At 41.0% G+C, this 17,344-nt stretch overlaps 1 protein-coding gene across 1 annotated transcript in view; it reads right to left on the reverse strand.

The window, feature by feature from the left end:
* yes1 (YES proto-oncogene 1, Src family tyrosine kinase) overlaps nt 1–17,344 on the reverse strand; it is a 33,683-nt gene that overhangs the window by 2,155 nt on the left and 14,184 nt on the right. The window contains exons 3-11 of the mRNA XM_026148738.1: nt 16,704–16,803; nt 13,019–13,117; nt 11,192–11,295; nt 10,429–10,578; nt 8,961–9,116; nt 5,074–5,253; nt 3,314–3,390; nt 2,351–2,504; nt 1,735–1,866 (exon numbers count right to left, since the gene is read on the reverse strand). Of these exons, the coding sequence (XP_026004523.1) occupies nt 1,735–1,866; nt 2,351–2,504; nt 3,314–3,390; nt 5,074–5,253; nt 8,961–9,116; nt 10,429–10,578; nt 11,192–11,295; nt 13,019–13,117; nt 16,704–16,803 (1,152 nt within the window). The remainder of the gene's footprint in view (nt 1–1,734; nt 1,867–2,350; nt 2,505–3,313; nt 3,391–5,073; nt 5,254–8,960; nt 9,117–10,428; nt 10,579–11,191; nt 11,296–13,018; nt 13,118–16,703; nt 16,804–17,344) is intronic.

The raw sequence follows: 17,344 nt of genomic DNA on the forward strand, positions 1-17,344 counted from the left end.
CTGATGGATGGGAATAAAATTTCATAAATTGGTGGTTTAATATAACTCTAGACGTTTTTTATATAATTTATTTTATTTATTATGGTCATGAGAAATACATCTTCAGAATTTCTGAAGATCTCTCAAAGTTTTTCTTTGGACATTAGCAGCTTTTCCACTAATTTTCACTCTAGTCCTTGTACGGATGTATTCATTTATTTTTGCCTTTGAAGCATTCAAGCACACGCACACACACACACACACACACACACCTAATATAGTTTGACTTCCACATTAATATGACTTCTCTCTGTGGTTATTTGAAAAACCATATAACAGAAGGAGTCTTCCAAAGTTTTCTGGTCAAGAAAACTAGTACAACTTTTGATTAGGAAATAGCTCAGTGTGCAGCCTGACTGTAGAAAGCGCTGCTGTCATACAGCTGACAGCAGGATTAAATGCCCACGCAGACCACTGTGGTACGGGGGGAAAAAAAAACCTCAATGACCCAGTTGGAAGTTCACTCATTATTTCCTGTTAAGACTTTTAGTCAATTTTAAAACACATACAGGGAGATAAGACTGTTAGCAGAAATAAACCGATACAGGTGCTCCAACGCTCTCACAGAGAAGTCTGCGTAGCTTCCTCCAGTTTACTGGTTTACTCGTAAAACTGAACAACAAGAAAACAAACAGAACTGCTCCAGCTCCGCGTCCCAGTGTCACAGATTTCTTCCCAAGACAGGAAGATCGTGATCATGAACTCTGTGACACAGCACAGAAACAGCTCCGTGGGGAGCTCAACTGCAGCTAAAAGAGGTTATGACACAGAGTCAGCGGCATGGTCACAGCATAGCCGCATCCTCCCCCCTCCATCTCTCTGTGGGAGAGTGGGGATCAGATTATCTCACAGTCGGAGAGGAGAGGAAAAGCCCCGAGCAGCTGCTGAGACCAGGATGTGGTGGCAGCAATATGTCGGCTGCTGAGGTGGTAGAATGATTTACATCTCGCATGTTAAAACCTCAGCTCTAACATCATGTCTGCCTATTCGGGTAACAGTAGATACCTATACACACACACTTGATATAAAATGGAAAAGAAATGACACATCACGGTCCAGACACTTGGTCTAACTGCATCCAAATACATCTGCACTGTCTAGCATCGAATTCAAATAAGAAGAGCAGACCATACATGTACAGTTAGACACTTTATGGTTTAAAAAAATGCAAATAAGTGGGTTCAACCCCCTGAATCTGCAGCTCTGGGGTGAAATAATTAGAGGAATGATTTGCACTGAAACCAAGAAGGCCACTGGAGCCAGATGGACCTCTACAAGACATCGTTAAGTCGTCCATATGGCATGCTCTGTAATCACTGTCAGTTTAACACAGTTCAAGGCACACACTGCAGTACTGATCTCATACAGCAGGGGGCAGAAACGAGGTGGAAGAAAGGGATAAGAAGGGGGATCACACATGCAAGGGTACTTTGCCAGTGACTGACAAGTCACTAAACACCTGAGATGACTCATATCAGATCACATGTGTGGATTTCTATTCTAATTCACAGGGTGAAAAAGCCCCAGATGACTGAGGATGACAATAGCGTGCTGGAAAATAATCATGACGCAAAACTGTCTCCTGGGGCAAACCATCACGAGAACTCCATTCAGCTGAACAAAGGAGGAGGGGCCAAAAGCATCTACAGCAAAAATTAAAAGTGCATTACATGTATCTGCGTGTGCTGTCTTTACCTGGATATGGTACTCTGCCCTTGGTCACAAGTTCAGTCAGCAGGATACCGAACGACCAGACGTCTGATTTAATGGTAAAGCGTCCATACAAGGCAGCTTCAGGTGCCGTCCACTTGATGGGGAATTTAGCACCTGGCAAAAAAGAAAAGGAAACAGCGAGGCGAGTCAAGCATGGGCAAAGAAAACATCAATAAGACTGCTGAATATTCCTCAGTTGGTAAATCAATAATTTAAACTTTTCAAATGTTAGAAACTGTGAAAAAGCAGCACATCCTCACATCAGGATGCCAAATCGGTCAACTGATTAGAAACGTTAACTGATTTTTTGAACCACCCTTCAGCTCAAAAAAATGTAAGCATGTGTAGCCTAAATGAACAAAATCATGGTTCATGTAGCGGGCCTGCAAATTGCATTTTTAATTATAGCTAATATCAAAATCTGCTGTGACATTTTCAGGTTCAACTCAATTTATTTAAGCTCCAAGTCCTGTATTAAGCAGCAGTCATAACTAAATAGATCAGAGCAGGCACTGAGAGGCCCAGTATCAACATGTTCTCTATTTATAGTCAGTGCAGACAAACATGCGTCCAACTGCATCCGCTCCCTGTCACACACCTTGTCTGGCGGTGTACTCGTTGTCCTCGATGAGCCGAGCCAGGCCGAAGTCAGCGATCTTACACACCAGGTTATCAGCGACCAGAATGTTGGCAGCTCTCAGGTCCCTGTGGATGTAGTTCATCCTCTCAATGAAGGCCATGCCGTCTGCAATCTGGGATTAAGTTGGATTGGACAGGACGTAATGGTGTTATTCTAACAGCTTCAGAAAGCAAAAGTGCGAGCATGAAAAAAGGACGTTTTATTTTCAATTATAGATCAAATAAACATAGCTGCATTTAGGTGTCAAGAATACACGAAGACAAAACTCAAACAAGGCACTCTACACCTGTAACAATGACACCAACAGCATCTGGATAAACATCCTGAACACAGCCATTCGACACCATTCTCACACTTGTTGTAAACTCCCTCTGAGGCGTCTCTGGGTTTCAGCCTGTTTCAGTTTTAATTCCCCCCCAAAAAAAGGAAAAGAAAAATTACTACTCTGCAGAGTGGAGAGGGAGCCTGTGAGCGTGAAGAGGCAAATTAAGAGCAGATCACAGTAGGTGACTGAACCAGCGAGCTTAAATGGCCTCTGGTGAGCAGCGTTTAAGTGCTACAGGCAGTTAAGTGGGGGACAACGAGGGGAGGCACACGCAGCGGTGAAGAGCTGTCGGAGGGGGAGAGGAGGCGCACATTGTTGCACAGGAAGCGGCAGAGAGGGGAAGGGTAGATTTTAAATAAATTATGCCAGCCAGATGGAGAACAAACCGAAACCAGTATTCACAGGGCGTGAATATTTGACTCATGCACACCTACACACACGGCTGGAAAGAAGCCCGCGTGGAGCTTTCTCCGCTGCATTGCTGATGTATGATAATCTTTCCCCTCAGTCAGAGTTAAAAGAGCAGCCGGGCAGGGAAGAGACACGGGGAGCTGCTGCACCTGTGTTAGCATTTAAACACTGAGTTTTTATCCTACCTGTGAAGCCATGTCCACTAGCTGGGGAAGCTTCAGATACTTTCCATCTCCCTCCTTCAGAAAGTCCAGTAAACTACCTGCCAGAGTTTAGAAGACTACTGTCAAGAGAATCAATACATCCGTCTGCAACGTGTATAAAGACAACACCAAAATAAACAGAAACAGAAATAACCTGGAGGCACCGCGACTGTTAAAAAGTGAATACAACCCTTCAAATGAACTGTGATGTGTTTTTAAAGGCTGCTGGACTGCGGGGGATCCAGTGGTGCAGGGGTGAGCAAGTTGTTGACTGGAAGGTTTGTGTGTGTTTAATGGGGTCAGATTAAGAATGAAATACTTATTAAATGTTGATGGAACTATCTGGCTGTTCTAATCACAGTTCTGTACCAGTTAATGAGTTCAAATTTTACCTTTTTGCTGCTCTTGTTTAACATCTGCTCAAAAAATAAATCAATCAATCAGAGTGAAAGGAGTGGCTATTGATCGCTTGGCTTAAGTATAATCTGTGTGACAGCTCTAAAAAGAGCTCTGAGGCCAGGGATAACATTATATAAGCTCTGAAATAATTTGCATTTACTTTTCTGAGGTTAAAAGATAAACAGAAGATCTTTTATAGAAACACTCTAATAGAAAAATTGACAGACACAAATTATTATTCCAAGAGGACGTCAGTTTTTTTTTTATTCTTTGAAAGGTCTGTCGATATTTTCACTTCTAAGGTTTACACAAGATATGTCAGACTTCCTGCCTCACTCTTGGAGTGGAAAAAAAATGTATTTATCTCAAAGCTGCACTCAAACAAGCTCTGCATAAACATACATTTTCTTGCCGCTCTGACTCTCTATGCCACCACAGTGGATTTAAATCCAAATAAACAAATCAATTTGTGCTTGAAGGGAAGATTTTTCAGCTTTAATTCAGAGGTTTTACAAAAATGAATGCATGAAGTGTTTGGGTATTATAGCCATTTTTTATACACAGTCTCCATTTTCAGACAACTGACTGAGGAGCAGTTTCGTGGCCAGGTGAGGCGAGCTCTCCTGTTATTTCATGCCAAATGAAGCACACATCTGAAGTTGATTCAAAGTGATTGTCTTTTGATTTTTAGTGTTATTTTAACTACAAGCCCCAAAGAGACGTCACTGCAAACAGTATGGGCACGTTTGGCTGGCTGTTCCTAAACAGTTTATGGATGAAAAAAAAATGAGTCACAGCACGACTCTTTTATAATATACTTGAATGTTTTAGATCATATTATATTATCACTAACAGAAAATTCATCATCATCTACGGAGATCAACCACTCATGACTTCTATGGCGTTCCACAGGGCAGTTGTCTTGATCCATTATTTTTCTCCTTATACATGCTGCCACTTGGAAACGTCACCAAACAGCAAAACATTTGTTAGCATAGTTGTGCAGTCGATACACAGCTATCTGTAGAGCCAGGCGACACTGATTTAATGAGCTTTTTAGCACTGTGTTTAACATATGAATGACTGCAAATGCTTTAAGACTAAATTTCATTTCTTCATTTCTTGGCTCTAAAACCAAACACGATTTGTGTGTTTATTTGTGTTTATTTCTGATGGACTGTTTGTTTATTTAAATGTCTGTTTTCATATGGGTTCATATGCTTTAGTTCCTGTGAATCTCTTTGGAACCTCTGTGTTATACTGGGCTATACAAATAAATTTAAGATATACATTCTTTGTGTGCATCGTCATAACTTCTGGTTTGGAAACTGAACAGTTCTTACCTTTGCCCATAAACTCAGTAACAATGTATATGGGCTCCTCAGACACCACGGCATAGAGAGGTACCAGTTTGTCATGCCTCAGTTTCTTCATGATCTGAGCCTCCTGCAGGAAAGCCTCTGGAGACATGGTGCCCGGCTTCAGGGTCTTGATCGCCACCTTAGTCGTACCGTTCCATGTGCCTGAATATATATGAAACAAAATGTGAATGATCACTTATTTACTTTGCAAAAGTAAATACTTTGCTTGAAAGATACAGAGGAAATACACTTCCAATTCATTAAAAGACTAAAAGGCCCATTTTCTAACCCTTTCACGTGATTAAAAAGTCAATCCTAAAATCACTTGGACCTCTGGCAGGGCTCCCATGTATGGAGAGAACATGGCAGCTGAAATAATCGGCCACTTCCTGATTGAGAGCCACTTACTCACGCCCTGCTTACATACAATAAGCCAAGGCAGGAGATCTACTGCTTTCGTTAGAGGGCTGAGCTTCATGAATGAATCATAGCGAACAAACTCTGCGTGCACGCACGCAAGCTGAAGGACAAAGTAAGACAATGATAATATCTATAAGTAATAACGTGAGGTGGGGAGTGCATAGAGAACATCATCTAAAAAAACAAAAACACACGAGCAGCACGAACTGCAGCTGAGCAGAAAACCATCACGAAACCACGAAACAGTGAGTGACAGAGAGGGATTCCTGGGATTGCTCAGTGGAGGCTTGCAGGTCGAGGCTTGCTGCAGGGCAGGCTTAATTAAAGACTCAACGATGAAAGAAGAGAGTCGTGTTCACTCAGAGGCCCCCGTCTCACAAGCAGGCCAGTGAAAAGAAGCGTAGGAAGTGACCTGTGATTACTGGAGCTGTGTGTGTGTGTGTGTCTATGAAAACCCACAGGAATCTGTAATCAGCTCTGACATCAGTACGTGTGCCGGTGAGGCAGCAAAACAGGCCCACTCCTGACGTTAAAACACTAACATAAATCAGTGTCATTTGTTTTTCACATTAACTCTACATAAGTTTCATATTCATGCGCATATAAATCATGCACATTGGGCATGTTTGTAGGCCCTAATGACTGTGTGTGTTTACGTCCACAAAGTTGTTCCTGTTCTTCACTAATTCATAAGTGTTTGTGTCAAACACCTGGACTACAGCGGGGATTTATGTCTGCAAGTTGTTAACATCGGAAGTACTGCTCGAACGCACGGAGGCCACTGGTTTATCGCAATGTATCCCTTAACATCGCCATCTACAACCCTGTTAATAATTTCATTAATATGAAAGTGCAGAAAACAGAATGCAATGACCCACAAATCAAATCCCATATTTAATTGAAAAGGACACAAAGACAACATATCAAATTTTTAAGACTTTTTCGAAACGCCGCGGCTCATCGTGGTCATGTTTACAGCTCTGCTTCATCACCTCGTCCTCAAACAGCAAATTCTTTGGAAACATGGCTCTGAGTAAAGTTCCTGTTTCTGGCAGCCTTTCCAAGTATTTCTGACATATTTCACACAATAACTATTCAGCTACTAACACATTTACGTAGGCGTTTACTGTGTCGGGAGTACTTTTGCAGGGAAACATCCTCTTTTTCTGTCTCTTTGTGGTTTGAATAAACTGAGTAAATTTGAATCGACAAAAAGGGAGGGGAAAAAAACAGCATCTGTTTTATATTTTCAAATGTTATCTTGCTCTGTTAGAGCAGAAATGGATCCAGACAGATGCAAGACAGCATCTTGTTTATTCAATTTGTACACGCATAATAACAAAACAATAAAACCCCAAACAAACAAAAACAAAGTTGCTCCTCCTTGGCAAGAATTCCCCTTCACAGTCAGGATGCTTCTATACTACTACTTCCTGTATACAGGGAGTGCAGAATTATTAGGCAAGTTGTATTTTTGAGGAATAATTTTATTATTGAACAACAACCATGTTCTCAATGAACCCAAAAAACTCATTAATATCAAAGCTGAATGTTTTTGGAAGTAGATTTTAGTTTGTTTTTAGTTTTAGCTATTTTAGGGGGATATCTGTGTGTGCAGGTGACTATTACTGTGCATAATTATTAGGCAACTTAACAAAAAACAAATATATACCCATTTCAATTATTTATTTTTACCAGTGAAACCAATATAACATCTCCACATTCACAAATATACATTTCTGACATTCAAAAACAAAACAAAAACAAATCAGCGACCAATATAGCCACCTTTCTTTGCAAGGGCACTCAAAAGCCTGCCATCCATGGATTCTGTCAGTGTTTTGATCTGTTCACCATCAACATTGCGTGCAGCAGCAACCACAGCCTCCCAGACACTGTTCAGAGAGGTGTACTGTTTTCCCTCCTTGTAAATCTCACATTTGATGATGGACCACAGGTTCTCAATGGGGTTCAGATCAGGTGAACAAGGAGGCCATGTCATTAGTTTTTCTTCTTTTATACCCCTTCTTGCCAGCCACGCTGTGGAGTACTTGGACGCGTGTGATGGAGCATTGTCCTGCATGAAAATCATGTTTTTCTTGAAGGATGCAGACTTCTTCCTGTACCACTGCTTGAAGAAGGTGTCTTCCAGAAACTGGCAGTAGGACTGGGAGTTGAGCTTGACTCCATCCTCAACCCGAAAAGGCCCCACAAGCTCATCTTTGATGATACCAGCCCAAACCAGTACTCCACCTCCACCTTGCTGGCGTCTGAGTCGGACTGGAGCTCTCTGCCCTTTACCAATCCAGCCACGGGCCCATCCATCTGGCCCATCAAGACTCACTCTCATTTCATCAGTCCATAAAACCTTAGAAAAATCAGTCTTGAGATATTTCTTGGCCCAGTCTTGACGTTTCAGCTTGTGTGTCTTGTTCAGTGGTGGTCGTCTTTCAGCCTTTCTTACCTTGGCCCTGTCTCTGAGTATTGCACACCTTGTGCTTTTGGGCACTCCAGTGATGTTGCAGCTCTGAAATATGGCCAAACTGGTGGCAAGTGGCATCTTGGCAGCTGCACGCTTGACTTTTCTCAGTTCATGGGCAGTTATTTTGCGCCTTGGTTTTTCCACACGCTTCTTGCGACCCTGTTGACTATTTTGAATGAAACGCTTGATTGTTCGATGATCACGCTTCAGAAGCTTTGCAATTTTGAGACTGCTGCATCCCTCTGCAAGATATCTCACTATTTTTGACTTTTCTGAGCCTGTCAAGTCCTTCTTTTGGCCCATTTTGCCAAAGGAAAGGACGTTGCCTAATAATTATGCACGCCTGATATAGGGTGTTGATGTCATTAGACCACACCCCTTCTCATTACAGAGATGCACATCACCTAATATGCTTAATTGGTAGTAGGCTTTCAAGCCTATACAGCTTGGAGTAAGACAACATGCATGAAGAGGATGATGTGGACAAAATACTAATTTGCCTAATAATTCTGCACTCCCTGTACTGTTTACTGTAGTCCTTCTAGAAGCAAGCGTTGCCACACAGCAGCCATCTTGAAATGCCTCCAGGCACTTATTCAAGGACTTGTGCATCAATAAGGATTATAATAAGGGTTTATACTCCTACCAACAGCTTCCATTCAGGATTCTTTCAGTAGCATGTCTCTTTATTATGAAGTCTCTGCTGCTTTCAATCCCCATCTCCATATTTAACAAAGACATAAAAGTAGCGTCCTTGCTGTCAACCAATTGTACAGGAATCAAAAACTACAGCCATCATTGTCACATAACATCTGGAGGGCATGTAGATGAATTTTGCTTTGTCACTCTTTAGTGTGAGTGAGCACAATGAAAGATTGAAGCATTGGTTTCTGTGCCTGCAGGGCTGATTTCAATAAATAATATCATTCATACTGTGTGCTTGAGTATGGCTCTAGTGGCCTCTTACCCATCCAAACTTCTCCAAAGCAGCCCTGTCCCAGTTTGACCTCCAGCCGGAGTGACTCTCGTGGGATTTCCCAGGCATCCTTAGCTAGTCCCTGAGTTTGCGGCTTTACTGTGGGACACACAGTCGTCAGCCTGTAGCACAGACCATCCGCATGTTCTACACAGGAAGAAGTACATAAAAAAAAAAAAGAAGGGGAATGAGTGAGTGAGTGAGTGAATGAGCTTTGATGCGGAGTGCTTTATCCACATGCAGTCCTGGCCACCAGCAGGTAGCAAACTAGAATCAAATCACAACAGATTTGATCCCCGTCCCCACACCTCACAGAAAAACTTTATTTCCAACATGCACTCCAGAAATAATCTGATTTTCACCATAATAGTATCCCGTGTTTTATTTTGATTTCAACTACACTAAAAGGCAAGAAGATCAAGGTTCTGGGTTTTTGTTTTTTGTTTGGCAGCAGCAGCAATCGCTACATCATGTCCTGCTGGAATTCTGCACACAAAATAGGGGAAAACAGAGGAATGAGTGGAAATCCAGCCTGTATTCAAACACTGAGCAGTTAAGATCCAGTGAAGATTTTCTCACTTGTTCCTGACTTTCTGTCTCCAGATCAAAGGCTACACTGCTGCAGAGCTTTGAGCCGTAACAGTTCTTTAAAAAAAAAAAAAAAAAAAAAAAAAAAAAAAAACCCACACAGCAGCGAGTGATTTCTATCAGTTATGTGGAAAAATGCGGTCAACACAACCAGAAACGCAGTCTCTTTTAACAAACACTCTCTTTTAAAATAGATTTTCTTACAAGTTTAACAGGATTTGTGCAGTTCGCAAAAACAGTTTGTACTGAATGTGTTTACACACCATGCGCTGCAGTCGCTTTCTTTTAAGATACCAAAGGAGACCTTTAGAATGACTGTTTATCAATACTGTGCAGATTTCAGCTACATGAGACAGTTTTTTTTAAAAAGTGAAACATTTTTTGTATTCATGGCCTCCTCTGGCTTAAGTCCCAGTGGGTTAAACTTTTTTTTTTTAGAACCTCGTTACTGAGTTACTGAGCTGTGACCGCGTCGGTGAAAGCGCTGCTTGTGACTAGTTCAGAATCACCATAGCAAAAAAGCCTCTGTAACACGCATACATATTCAACACATAGATCTGCAGCTGAATAATACATTTCCCACTGTGAGCACTGAATCTGCTGGTCTACACACTGTATGGAGCCAGAGTAGGAGGCAGGGGACTACTTGCAATGCTAAAACCCTTCAAAAGAATAAGTCTCTATGGTCTCAGTGACTTTTACATCACATCTGCCCAAATAACACCACTAGGCTTCATAAAACATGCATCTGAAAAAAGGAAAGAACTAAATAAATAAATAAATAAATCTGTCCAGTTATAAACAGCACTTTGTCTAAATGCGTTCCACACGTAAATAAGACGCCCGAGTGTGCAGAAGATGGGCAGCGTACCTGTGTAGTGTTTCACCAGCTTCTGTAATGACTCAAACTGCGCTCGTGTCGTGATGTAATAACCGCCGTTGTCCAGCTTGCGGATCTTGTAGTGTTTGACGTTGTCTCCCTTTACATCGTCCCAGTCACGGATGGACAGAGAGTACGCACCTTAACAATCCACAGAAATGAACTTAGATGTGTTGCTCGGGAAAATAAACACTCTAAAATAACTAAACCGATAAGAAATAAAAAAAATATTTAGCCACAGTCACAGATGAGCCTACAAATCTCATGAAGTCGGAAGGTGAACAAAGACATACAGATAGATCTATGGTTCTATTTTACAGTAAACTACACAGTAAAGTGATAATGGTGGGTCAAGTGACAAAGCATTACAGCCATTGGTATAGCTACGCTGCTAGTGTGTCCAGTTAGAGAAGGAAAATGAAACACAAAAGTGCCAAAAATTTCAATCCACCAAATGAGAACTTGAAGCACCGGATCTCAATATCATCCAGTATTTAAAAATGCTACACTCATTCCACGAATCAGCAGGTATCTGTGTTCCTGTGATGCCCCCAGCACTCTATAGAAACATCTTTCTAAATAAATTGTTAGAAAATGTGACGGGGCAAGCTAACACTTTGCTCTTGTGTCCAAATAGAGTCACTTATTGGTCCAAAAGAAGAAAATCGTCATGATGCTAAAGTTCAAGTTTAAAGGGAAAGGGTGACGTCTCTATACCCACGCCCATCTTTATGTCTGTTATAAATCATCCTACCTTTAGTCGTCTCACTCTCTCGTGCCAAGAAAGTTCCCCGCTGGTTTCCTGGAACCAATAAATGGCGTTCTGCATCTTTGCGGCCCATTTTACCAAAGTACCATCTGCCAAAAGAAATAAAGTCAAACAATCAGTCACAAGAGGAGAGCCCACTGTGATGTACTGCACACAATTTACATTTTCTCCTTCATATAGTAGGGATATGTTTTGTAGTGATGTGACAATATATTTGACATCAACCAGTTGACAGGTATTTATATGTGGAGTTAACATTATTGCATTGAAAATAAGACAGGGGAAAAAATATAAAATATAATTTAAGGTAAAATAATAATCACTTGTTTAAAACTTTGCTTCAACAAGCGTTTTGCATGTTTCAATTTATAGTCATGTGAAAATAAAGTTATAAAAGATTTTGCAATCCTTTTAAAAACATATACCATGCTTTAATAGGTCAAAAGGTACAACCACCTTTAGCAGCAATAACTCGAAGGACTCATTTTCTGTACGACTTTATCAGCCTCTCACCTCATTGTGGAGGAATTTTGCCCCACTCTTCTTTACAGCGTTCCTTCAGGTTTGCATCTCAATCAGCTTGAAGTCTGGACTTTGACTGGGCCATTACAAACCTGATTCTTTTTATTTTCAAACATTCAGTTGTAGATTTGTTACTGTGCTTGGGATCACTGTTCTGTTGCACGACCCAATTTCAGCCAAGCTTTAGCTGTCGGACAGATGGCTTCTGACTCTAGAATATTTAGGTATATAAAGACGAATTCATGGTTGACTCAGTGACCAAAAGATGAACTGAGGGGTCTACTACAGAGGAGGTTCAAGAAAGCGAGGCTTTTTTTGAATTAGCTGGCTCGGCAAAATAAAAGGCTCCAGTCAGAGGACATGCACAGTGTGGTTAATCTTGTGTTATAATAAAACCCTTCAGGTCCTGTGACCGCAAAAAAAGCTCAAATCATCACGCCTCCACCACCGTGCTTGCAGCTGGTATGATGTGTGTTTGTTCTGATATGGTGTGTTTGGTTTTCACCAAACGTGACGCTTTAGCCAAATATCTCTACTTTAGCTCACCGCTCTAAAGAACATTGGTACAGAAGTCATGTGGTTTGTTCAGATGCAACTTTGCAAACCTAAACAGTGCCGCCATTTTTTTCCTTCACCTGGCATCCCTTCTAAACAAGCTATACTTGTTCTGTTTGTGTATACAGTGTCTGGGCTTTGTTTGCAATTTCTCTGAACATCGCACGGTCTGACCCTGGGATGAATTTGCTGGAACAGCCATTCCATGGTATATTTTCTATTTTCCACTTGTCTCCCAGATGTAAATAACAAAAATCTAAATTTTCTTGTTTGTAAGGCTTACTTTGCGAAGTTCAATCAAAGAAATGAGTTTTTTTTCTTTTTCTTGCTTCATATACTAAAATCCTGCAAACTCAGTCACAGTAAGTTATTTTTCATGCTAAAGGCAAAGTTGGGCAGGTTTACCCAGTTTTTTATTTTATTTAAATGAGCAGTTTAAACCTCAAACATAAGTGAAAATGTGAAAATGGCCAACAGCTAAAAGAGAAACTAGGCCACAACTGTGTAAAAGCAGCACAATGTTTCTGTCACACAAGAAGAACAGAAAAGAGAACGCCATCGGCTCCTGTGACAATACATGGCTTCATTGTTTAGACTCTCTGTTGGGTGAGGAACGGGAAAATAACAAGAAGGGACAAGAAAAAAAAAAAAAAAGAGACGTGGAAATAAAAGTTGTTGGATGACAGAGAGAGGCAAAGATACTATGTTTGGAAAGGCAATTGTGTGAGTTCTTACTCTTCAGCCTGTATGGAGTCTGCTGGAGCCACATAGTTACTGGGGATATAACCTTTCTGCCCTGTGTTGATGGAGCGCGCCTCCCACCAGTCGCCTTCCCTGAAGAGAGAAGTAAATTAGAAATCAGAACCACATAATACAAACACAAAAGTGTGACTTAAAAAAAACTATCCTATTCCAAAAGAAAGGGAGCTGGTATGAAAGCATACAAAGGGGGAAAAAAGACAGAGAGAGGTAGGATTATACATCATCCAAAGACGTCAGCAGTCTGAGTCATCAAAATGTGGGTGGAGTTCAGATGCTGAATGTTGTTGGTGTTTTTTTAGTTTTTTTTTTTTTTTTTTTTAAATCAACTGAAACTAAATAACTGATATATTATATATAGTATTAAATGAACAGATCAAGAATACAAAATTATTTAATAAATGATGACTAAAATTAGCTTTTTTGTAAAAAAAGAAAAAAAATTACTTGTACAGATGATAAAAACATGTTTAAAATAAATTTCAAGGGTTTGAGTTTCTTTATTTTAATTGCAAACAACTGACAAAGACTTGTGATGTGACACAAAGACCACATATTAAGCATTTAGTCAAAACAGGAAGTCAAGCTCAGCTTGCGATCAGCTGATAACAGCTAACCTCAGCAGGAAGCAATATTTAAATAACTCAAGATCACCTACAGTTACTGCTGTTGATAATAATAATAATAATAATAATAATAATAATAATGGATACTTTATTGATCCCCATGGGGAAATTACTTGTTTTTCTCTGCATTTGACCCATTCACTCAGTGAAGCAGTGGGCAGCCCACTAAGCAGGCGCCCGGGGAGCAGTGTGTAGGGACGGTACCTTGCTCAGGGGTACCTCAGGGTAGCCGTTAAGTGGATTCGAACCGCCGACCTTCCGATCATGGGGCGACCACTTTACCTACTGAGCTATCCCTGCAAACCCATTTGGAACCCACCCTTAACCCAGCTCTTCCTTTGCATGCATTACTTAATTAAAACCCCAGTTACACAGACCAGATTGGTCGGCAACCAACTGCTAACCATAAGCTGCAAATGTATTCCTGACCGGTTGATGGCGGCTGGTAGTGTGAAAATGTTCGCAAAGAGATAATGTGGTGCTGCACCAAAAATTTTCTAGCAATTGCTCTGGTCGCTAGTAGTTTTCATGGAAGACTGCAACTTGTCTGCAAACACTCAAACTACTCGGCAAGTGATAGTGAAACTGAAACGTGAGGCATAAAGCAGGAACAGAGGCCGTTTGACTTCAAAGTTTCAGAAGGGAGGCACAGCTTTTACTTTGATGGTGAGCGTTTATCTTTTCCAGTTTGCATTGTTCTTTTTGAAATTGCACTATCACCACAAGTTTCCTTAGCAACCAGAGGTTGCCGTGGGAGGCGATGGACTGGTTTCCAGGTCTGTGTGACCTGTGAGTCCTAACAGAAGTGGTCCTGACTGAACTACTTTTTGAGGGAAGTCACTGGCAGAAAATGGGAAAGTAATTTGTTAAGGAAAAGTTAAATTACGCCTCAATAACATTATAAGGCTTTGGAGCATGACATTGTGGGAGGGGGCGTGGCCAGGATTTTTGGTTGAGGCGCCATATTTGCAGGCCAAACAAAAAGCTAACAATTGAGCGGAGCGAAAGCACACGGATAACATCAGCTATGGGTCGTACTTGCTGTGTGGTCGGTTGTAATGTTAGATTGCATGACCGGCAAGGGAATAAGCTTGAAAATGGTCTACCTTTTCATTCTTTCCCCTCCTGGAAGCAACATGTGGGATCTCAAGTATCGGATGTTACCAAACGAAGGCGTCAAGCCTGGATAGCAGCAGTGAGACAACCTGATATCCAGTTCTCTATTATCCCCAGATATCTGTTGGTGTGCTCCATCATTTCATTCCAGTAAGTTCATATTGCTCTTTATAGCCTATTAGTTTTATTTTCAATGTGCTCTGAGGTCATAGCGTAATAGAACAAACATCCTAATGAGTGATTTTGAGGATCTATGTTTTGCTAATTATTTGGCGTTATTGCAGGCAAACCAGCCTATGAAATGGATGAAACAAATCCTGACTTTAAGTGACAATAATTGCACACACACAATATGATATGGAGATTGTGCAGTTCATTAATAAATGTCTAATCTACGGAGGGAGGGGGGAAATCAATCGCGTTTTACTCGCAGTACTCAAGTTGACTTACCTTTGTTTGAATGACAACGTACTCACAACGCGGAGGCTTAAAAACAGCCAAATCTTGAACCCTGAAATCTTGTAAATTGGATGTGTGCCTCCAGAGATTTATAATTCCGAAACTGGTTCGCCATGTATGCACCGACTCCACATACAACAGGGGTGGGCAATTCCAGGCCCCGAGGGCCAGTGTCCTGCAGGTTTTAGATCTCACCTTGGGTCAACACACCTGAATCACATGATTAGTTCGTTTCCAGGCCTCTGGAGAACTGCATGAGCTAATTTAGCCATTTAAATCAGCTGTGTTGGTTCAAGGACACATCCAAAGCCTGCAGGGACACCGGCCCTCGAGGCCTGGAGTTGCCCACCCCTGACATACAAGGTACGAGAAGGTATCAGGGTAGGGCAATGGCGGTAGGTCATCAGGGTTTCTACTCCACAGCCATATTTCATACGTGTCCACATTACCAACGCACTCTATTTTTTCCAAGTATCGTCTCTTCGCATCCGGACGCAATCAGTCTCTATCCCATCCCTTTTCTTTTGAGCTGCTTTTAAGCATGGTTCTAGCAATCGTCCACCACAGTGTGCTTGTTTTGATTCGTGACCTGCAAATATGGCGCCGCAGTCCCACAATACATTGGGCCGTTATATCAACTCCAAAGCCCTATATAATGTTATATATGCTTTTTCTATTATTTAAAAAAAAAAAAAAAAAAACAAGTAAAACTGATTGGAAAAGAATCAAAATTTTCTAGAACGCTAAAATAAGCAAGTAGCCACAATTACTAGTGTGTTTAACAGCAGATGTGGAGCTTAAATTAAAAGTGAAGGAAGAGAGAATCTGTCTGAAAACCTTTAGCCAATCTGTACTCGTCCCACCTCTTCTCTAGAAGCAGATGGCATTTTCATCACCGCAAAAGCAATGTGGACACACACAGTGGTAGGATGGGACGTGGAACGTGACAAACAAGAAAAGCAGAGCACTTGGCACGCCGCCTATTTTCACACCTGAGCACATGTGGGGTACAAGGTAAAGCTGCTGCGGCAGGTATTGAGTGACATATTTCTCCTTCCAAATCATGATATCCTTACAAAGCACTATGAGAACTAACATGACTGATACTGAATTGTCAAATTCAAGACTTGAGTAATCCACAAAATAAAATCAAAAGAAGTAAATGAGCATTGGTTTACAAAGCTAATTGGTTTGTCAATACTCTAATGAGCTTGACCTTCAGTGATCATCAAAGCGCCAATAATAAGCATCCTTTTTTTGGTATAATGTCATAAATTTAACTGCATGTTTTTCTTTGGCAAGAGAAAAATCAATGGACAGTAAACAGATGGCCCATTAAAGGAACCCATTAACCCAGACAGATCTCGGCCTTAATATCAGACCTGAATACACTGAAGGATTAAACACACACACACAAATCCGCCTAGCATTTTGTCAGTGTAAAAAGCAAATATACTCACGTGTTGTTGATAATCTGAAAGCGATCCCCTTTTTTGAAAGACAGATCGTCTGCCGTCCTCGCTTCGTAGTCGTACAACGCTACAAAAAACGTTACACCACCTGAAAGTGAGAGAAATTTAAACGCCTGATTCCTCTAAACACACACTCATTTTGATCGCTCTTTGTTACAGCCTTAAATTACAGATTAATACAAAGGTAAGATGGAAATATGGCAGAACACGGTGAAATATTGTTTCAGATATTTATTTTCCTTGCTATACCACCAGAGGTGGTCTGCATATACACCTGGCTCTCTCAGCTCTGATTTATTTTTAAGAATTCATCAGGGAAGCAGAATATTCCTCCTAGCGTTCTCAAACTGAGTGGCATCACCTCAAATTAAAGGGAGGTCATTTAATTTTTTATTCACAATAAAAAGAACTGACAAATGATGGAGTGCAGAGAGACAACGGGACTCAGATATGTTTATCTTGGAGAGAAAATTAAAAGGGCTGTATTAGATGCATAGGAGCCCCTCAGGCCACAGCATCGTGAAAGAGCCATGAAGGGAATGAGGGATGTGTGCGTGCTTTAGGAGGCAACATTATGCTTTGTTGCATACATTTCCTGCATAATTTAAATATAAATCCACTCAGAGTCA

Source organism: Astatotilapia calliptera, chromosome 18 (genome assembly GCF_900246225.1).
Source record: "Astatotilapia calliptera chromosome 18, fAstCal1.2, whole genome shotgun sequence".
Lineage (NCBI taxonomy): Eukaryota > Metazoa > Chordata > Actinopteri > Cichliformes > Cichlidae > Astatotilapia > Astatotilapia calliptera.